The sequence below is a fragment of the Mandrillus leucophaeus genome, unplaced genomic scaffold (genome assembly GCF_000951045.1).
Source record: "Mandrillus leucophaeus isolate KB7577 unplaced genomic scaffold, Mleu.le_1.0 Scaffold389, whole genome shotgun sequence".
NCBI classification, from domain to species: domain Eukaryota; kingdom Metazoa; phylum Chordata; class Mammalia; order Primates; family Cercopithecidae; genus Mandrillus; species Mandrillus leucophaeus.
The window spans coordinates 2,630,897-2,638,331 of NW_012104131.1; the positions used below are offsets into that span (position 1 = coordinate 2,630,897).

At 36.3% G+C, this 7,435-nt stretch overlaps 1 protein-coding gene across 1 annotated transcript in view; it reads left to right on the forward strand.

The window, feature by feature from the left end:
* Positions 1-7,435, forward strand: part of COBLL1 (cordon-bleu WH2 repeat protein-like 1) — a 100,006-nt gene that overhangs the window by 35,134 nt on the left and 57,437 nt on the right. Inside the window, exon 2 of the mRNA XM_011990995.1 lies at positions 1,966-2,154. Within this exon, the coding sequence (XP_011846385.1) occupies positions 1,966-2,154 (189 nt within the window). The remainder of the gene's footprint in view (positions 1-1,965; positions 2,155-7,435) is intronic.

A 7,435-nucleotide genomic window follows, 5' to 3' on the forward strand; every position in this document is an offset into this window, starting at 1 on the left:
CATGCTGCTATAAAGACACATGCACACGTATGTTTATTGCAGCACTATTCACAATAGCAAAGACTTGGAACCAACCCAAATGTCCATCAATGACAGATTGAATTAAAACAATGTGGCACATAAACACCATGGAATATTATGCAGCCATAAAAAAGGATGAGTTCCTGTCCTTTGTAGGGACATGGATGCAGCTGGAAACCATCATTCTCAGCAAACTATCACAAGAACAGAAAACCAAACACTGCATGTTCTCATAGGTGGGAATTTAACAATGAGAACACTTGGACACAGGAAGGGGAACATCACACACCAGGGCCTATTGTGGGATGGGGGGGATGGGGGAGGGATAGCATTAGGAGATATACCTAATGTAAATGACGAGTTAATGGGTGCAGCACACCAACACGACACATGTATACATATGTAACAAACCTTCACGTTGTGCACATGTACCCTAGAACATAAAGTATAATGAAAAAAATGTAGTTTTGTTGCTCTTGTAAAATAAGTCTTTTCTGAAGTATAATATGTTCTATTATTATACCACTAAGAGTTAAGGGCTTGTAATGTACAATGTAGGAACCTCGCTTCAATCTTTTCATGATGAGTCGTATGTTAAAGGAGTTGGAGTCATGAGACCTTAAATTTTGAAAATTCCGAATAGGTAGATGTTATATATTTACTTACGAAGAAGCCTTTTGATCTTCTTTGGTTCTAATGTTTGCCTAGCAAGTACGGATGGGAAGAATTGAAATCTATATTTTTCTGAGTGGAAAGGAGTAGTATTCATTCTTCTAAAACCAATTAGCCTTTTATAAAGGTAATATTTTCAAAAACTTTAATTCACAGTGTTTCAAATAAAACCATAAATATGTCATTACTTATAGTTTATTTTCACATTTTACTTTTTCAACCCATCAGATCTTTGGATTGGCCTATGTAAGTTCAGAATGTCTACTATTTCTGTTATAAGTTAAGAGGTTGTCTTAGTGACACAAAAATATTTATTAGAAAATTATTAGTAATGTTTTTCATTGAAGCAGATATACTATTTATCAAACAAGCCATCATAGTTCATTGCTAGGTAGAGTGGGAAATATAGCCATCTATGTGCAGTGGGAAATGCAGCCATCTTTCTTGCTTTTGTTCTTTGAGTTAGGGTCTCACCATGTTGCCCAGGCTGGACTCAAACCCCTGGACTCAATGCATCCCTCAACCTCAGTCTGCTGAGTAGCTGGAATCTCTGCTGTGTGCCACCACATCTGGCTAGCATGCTTCATGCTTCTTCTTTTGCAGGGAGTTATAAGTGTAGATAGAGAGTTGAAACTGGTACCCAGAAAAAAATACTTAAAAAGTTATATCTATGGAATTGGTATGTGCTATATTAATTCAAAGAAGGAAGAAATTCTGTAGAAGGGGTAGTTTGGGGCAAGCAGGGTGGATTTAGCTAGTCTTTGAAGGATAAGGTAGGGTTTGTCTGAATGGAGAAGCAGAACATACTACATCGGAAACAAATAGGATGAAGGGCCCAAAGGTAAGAGTTACTGTGAAATGAGAGAGTGAGATACTGATCTTTATCCTGAAACATTAAGGATTTTTGTAATTTATCTCATCAAAGAAAATAAATTTTCCTCTTGACTTGCTAGAGTGAATACACAGTAACTGAATGTAATAGAGGCCAATGTAAAATCTCTTTATCATGTTTCTTTTTACGTCCGAGTAATATAGGCATAGTACTCAAACCAAAACAAAATGCTAACTGGAAAAGGAAAAAAAAAAATCCTAATTTGACCATCCGACACTAACAGTTAACATTTTAGAACATTTTTTCTAGATGTGAAAAACGGCTATATATATATATATATAAACTCATATATATATATGAGTTTATAAAATTGGATCATATTAAAAAGTTACCTTAAAAATAAAATATTTTGTATTTTTTGTGTTTTATTTATATTTTAGGAGAAAACCAAAAGCCAAGGCACCACTTCCTCCAGCTGAGACCAAATATGCTGATGTCTCTTCAGCTGCTGATTCTGTAGAATCCACTGCTTTCATCATGGAACAGAAAGAAAACATGATAGATAAAGACATTGAACTCTCAGTGGTCCTACCTGGGGATATTATCAAATCTACTACTGTTCATGGCAGGTACGCTGGAGTGAATGAAATATCAGGACCTCCCCTTCTTATTCCACCATTGAAAGCCTCTGTGATATATGTCTTGATGTTTGTTCTTTGAGAAAACGCTTCATTTATCACTCAGTTTAGTTATCTGTTAAAAAAAAGAGTGCTAAAATGGTGTTAAAAATTTTCTATCAATGTTTTAATATCAGTGCTGTGAATTCCACAAGCCCAATTAAATGTCTTGAAATCTGGAACCCTTTCATATCTCGTTAGTTATCTAACAAGTTTTTAAAAATAAGCCTTTCCTGGAGGAATGGCCATCAGTTATACTGATTTTGTAAACCGAACTTACAAAACAAGCCCAGTGACCCAAAGGAAAATCCTATCCTTTTCTTCTCAAATTTTTCTTCCCTCTTTAAGCCGCTTCTTTAAGTTTGCAAAACTCTTAATTTTAAGAGTTTTATTACTCTTTATTAAATACTTTTGTATTTATCAAAACAGTTAAATCTGTCTGTAAATTAATTGGCAGTTTTTTTATTTCATTGAATGATTTAATTAATTTATTTAAAATGTGGGTGAGTTAAGTAGAAAAGTAAAATCAAACTTTATCCCAGCAAAAAGGAAAGATGTGATTTAGAAAACTGATATTTTTAAATACCTTTGTGAAAATTGGAAAAATGGAACAAAGCCAAGTGTAATTTTCCATTTCACTTTGAAATGGAAAGTTACATGAACTATAGACTCGGTCTTGTTCTTTCACCTTCAACTGCCTATTTGTTATCAGGAATCCTGTTTTAGAAATTTAAGCTGTTTTGACCTTAGCTCGCTCTGTGTGTGTGTGTGTGTGTGTGTGTGTGTGTTTGTGTGTGTGTGTTGTGTATAAGGAAAAGAATATGTTGGGTATTGCATTCTTACAGTCTGATTTTGTCTAGAAAACCTCATTTAAGGTAACCTTAATTTTAAGATGTATCATTAAAATCGTGTAACTTTACAGATTATTTAAAGTACATGAAAACAAAATAGTTCAGCTTTAGCAAATCATATAGTGTTATTTACCTCTGATTACATTTGAGGAAGTTGCATTTTGCTGTTTATTTTGTGTTGAAAGTCATTTTGGAGATCACACATTGAACCCTGTTTATGAGATTGAGAAAACTGTGTCTCTGGTAGGCTCCCATCTGCAACCGTGGATGGCCTCGTACGTGTGAGAAAGACATCTTGAAAGTTAGAGACAACGACCATTATCATCAATTCTTGAAATAATATTACTCTGGTTTTAAAAGGATAATGGATCTGGCTGGGGGTAACAAAGGCAATTCCTTTTTTTATTTTTATTTTATTTTATTTTTCCTGAATTCAAAGTAAGTAAAAAAAAAAGTCACCCTTTTTTTCTAGTTCTTCAGGGTTACAGGTGATGCTGGTTTCATCACAAATACTCTTCAGAATTTCTTCTTGGGGATGTACCAGTCATCTATTTATATTGCCTTATTCTCTGCTTGCTATAAGTGAATCTCTGGGTTCTTCAGATTTTTTTTTAAACCTCAGTGACTTTAATATAAGAAGCATGTTTTTTCTCTCTGTCCTGTCACCCGTCATATTTATTTTAGACTTTTCCATATGCCACCCCAAGTTAACTTTTCTTCTCTTTCCTCAACTCTGGAAACCGAGATCCATGGTCAGCTTCCCTATTTCCACCAGAGAATGGTGGAATCTCATCATTTTAAAACTGTTCCAGTTCTTAGATCTTAGGGTTCCTTATTTGAATACTACCTTTTAAAACATCTAGCTTATCCACTTTCTCTTTAACTGAATTAGTTCTTCATCCTCCTCAAGTCTAATTTATGACTGTTCTGTAGGATGCTGCATTTTTCTTCATGTCTAAATTTTCATCATATCTATTTTTTCTTTATACCTGATAGATTCTGCATCAGACATTTCTCCTACATTTGTACTTACAAGCACCCTAGATTTTTCCTACCCTCCTTCCAGCATGTTTGCCTCCTCAGGTCCCTAAATCTGAGTAATTTTTCATCAATCAGCTTTGTGTTTCTGGGCCACCAACTATTTTGAATTGCTGTAGCTTTTTTTTTTTATCTATGAAAATGTATTATAGCTGAATTGATAGGATTAAATATGATTAAATGAAATACTATCAGGGCTTGGCACCTATTGATTGGCTTCCTTGTTTTTTGTTTGTTTGTTTGTTTGTTTTGTTTTGTTTTGTTTTTAATTGGGAACTGCTTTTCTTAACCCTGGCTCTCTTCATTTACCTTGCACCCTCAGATTAATCTAAAACGCCTCTCTGTTTGTGGTACTACCTTTGATAAAAGACTGCAGGACAGCAATTCAATATCAGATTAAAGAAGTCCAAACTACCTAGCCTGGAGATTGGGATACCTTATTTTCTCCTCCAAAATTAAGTAGGCTTTTCCTTCACCACCACTCTCCTTTCTTTCTTTCTTTCTTTTTTTTTTTTGAGACAGAGTCTTGCTCTGTCGCCCAGGCTGGAGTGCATTAGTGGGATCTCAGCTCACTGCAACCTCCACCTCCCAGGTTCAAGCAATTCTCCTGCCCCAGTATCCCAAGTAGCTGGGATTACAGGTGAATGCCACCATGCCCAGCTAATTTTTGTATTTTTAGTAGAGACGGGGTTTCACCATGTTGGCCAGGCTGGTCTCGAACTCCTGACCTTAGGTGATCCACCACCCCCAGCCTCCCAAAGTGCTGGAATTACAGGCGTGAACCACTGTGCCCCGCCCTCCTTTGTGTATCTTAAGCTTCACCACATGACTCTTTGCTCTTCCTTTGTTCTTCTACAAATACTCTATTTCTTTCACCTCCATACTTTTATGAACTCCCCCCCCCTCCCCGGTGTAACTCACTACCCTCATTTTCTCCAGTTAGTTTATATAGCTCAGGTGAGATATTTTATATAAAGGCTCCCTGATCTCCCCGGAATCAAGGATTAACTCTGGCTTCCAAACTCTTCTGACACTTTATATCATATTTATTACATACTGTTTTTTGCTGCAATGTATGTGTAGGTCTTAGCTTTCGAAGAAACTACAGAGCCATGAGAATATCGTTACTTTTCTTTATAGTGCCTAGCACAGTTTCTTGCAATGTAGTAGGCATTTCATAAATTTATCAAAATGAATATTGTCTTCCTAAACACTTATGTGTAGATGGAGGTAGCAACATAAATGGTGTGAAGAAGCACTTGGAATGAGTCCTAGTTGTTTACCCAGAATCTTTTAAGTAAAGATATTTTCTCCAGGCAGAGAGCAAGGTAGGAATGCCCCAAATTTCGATTGCTTTTTAAATTTTGTTTAGGGCTGAAGAGTTTTTCTGAGAGTAGAATTTATATCAGTGTGTTTGTTTGTTTGTTTGTTTGTTTGTTTAGACAGGGTTTCAGTCACCCAGGTTGGAGTGCAGTGGTAAGATCTGGGCTCCCTGCAGCTTCTGCCTCCCAGGCTCAAGCAGTCTTCCTACCCCAGCCTCCCAAGTAGCTAGGACCACAGGCGTGTGCTATCACGCCTAGCTAATTCTTGTATTTTTTGTAGAGATGGGATTTCCCCCACATTGCCCAGCCTGTATATCAGTGTTTTTACTATGGGGTTTCATTTAGGGACTTTGTTTGCAGTAGTTTTATAATTCAGACATGACTCATTGATGCTATGACTAATTTTCTATTTTAAGTGTTTGTGATTTAAAGTAGTGTGATTCTGAATATCTTGGAAGTGTGATTCTGGGATATCTTAATGCAATCCAAGATGTTTAAGAGTCTGACTTGGTATATCTTAAAAGTGTGACTTGGGATATCTTTATAGTGTGATTAGGGATGTCTTGAGTGTCACAGCTGCTGCTGACCTATTGTTTCACAAAACTGTTTAATAATAACAACAAAAAGAAATGTTCAAATAGAAAATTATGTACTACTACTGATAAATGTTAACTGCCTAATGGGAAGACTCAATGGTAAAAATAAAATTTCTTCATGGCTTTGTTACTACCATATAAAAGAAATATGAAAAATCTCAACAGAATAATACAAGAATTTGGTGGGGGACTATGGAAAGTAATTTTAAGTGTGTGAGGGTTTCTTAGATAAACAGAGCTCCATATGTAACTCTGAAAAGATTTTAATGCAGTTTTTTCACGTCATATTTATGTTTGAGAAGTGTCTAGTGATGACAAATGTATGATAAATATAAGCACAGTGTTATCTTCAGAAGAATGCACTTGTTTGTGCATTGATTCTCACAAAAGAGCTTGTTCAGTTTAGGGAACACAGTAGGGTTGGAGGTGCTCATAGACTTTATGCTCAGGGAGAAACTGACTATCCTGAATTAGGTTGGCAGCCGTCTGCCAGCTTAACTATTTTTGGTAGCAGGACTTAGTGATGCCATCTCTTTAATCTCTTAGTGATGCCATCTCTTTAATAACCAAAAGTCACCATGTCTCCACTGTCTTGCCTTTGTGAGCCCCTGCTTACATTAAGGGGGCTTGCCATGCCAACCTGAAAACTCTTGGGCATTTCTAAGTATCCTGATACCATGGATGGTTGGACTGAAAGAAGGAGGAATTAAAATATTTTATTTATATATAAGATACAGTGTAGTACAGATGTATGTGTACGTATATCTATGTGTATGTATATATGTTTGAACACATATATAAATGTGCATCTATGTATATGTAGACTGTGTATACCAAATCCAAAATCTCAAATGCTTCAAATTCCAGAACTTTTTGGTGTGAATATGATGCTCAAAGGAAATGTTTATTGGAGCATTTCAGATATTGGATTTCCAGATTAGGAATGCTCAACTCGTGTAATGCAAATATTTCAAAATCTGAAAAAAATACGAAATCTGAAACACTTCCTGCCTCAAGCACGTTGGATAAGGGATACTCAACCTGTTTCTGTGTGTATGTGTATCATGTATAAAAACATCTTTTTCACCAGACAAAGCAATTCTTTGCCTTTCTAGAAATGAACATTAAAGGATACTACTGTTACAGAACTGGTGGCTCTTCTTCTCAGAAGATGCTATGTACTTCACAACAGCATAAGCAGTGGTGTCTGCTAGTACTTGGGAAAAGTTAATTTTTAATGAAAGTGAGCTTATAGACTAAACAGATATAGAAACCACATAGAGGCTGGGCGCGGTGGCTCAAGCCTGTAATCCCAGCACTTTGGGAGGCCAAGACGGGCGGATCACGAGGTCAGGAGATCGAGACCATCCTGGCTAACCCGGTGAAACCCCGTCTCTACTAAAAAATACAAAAAACTAGCCGGGCG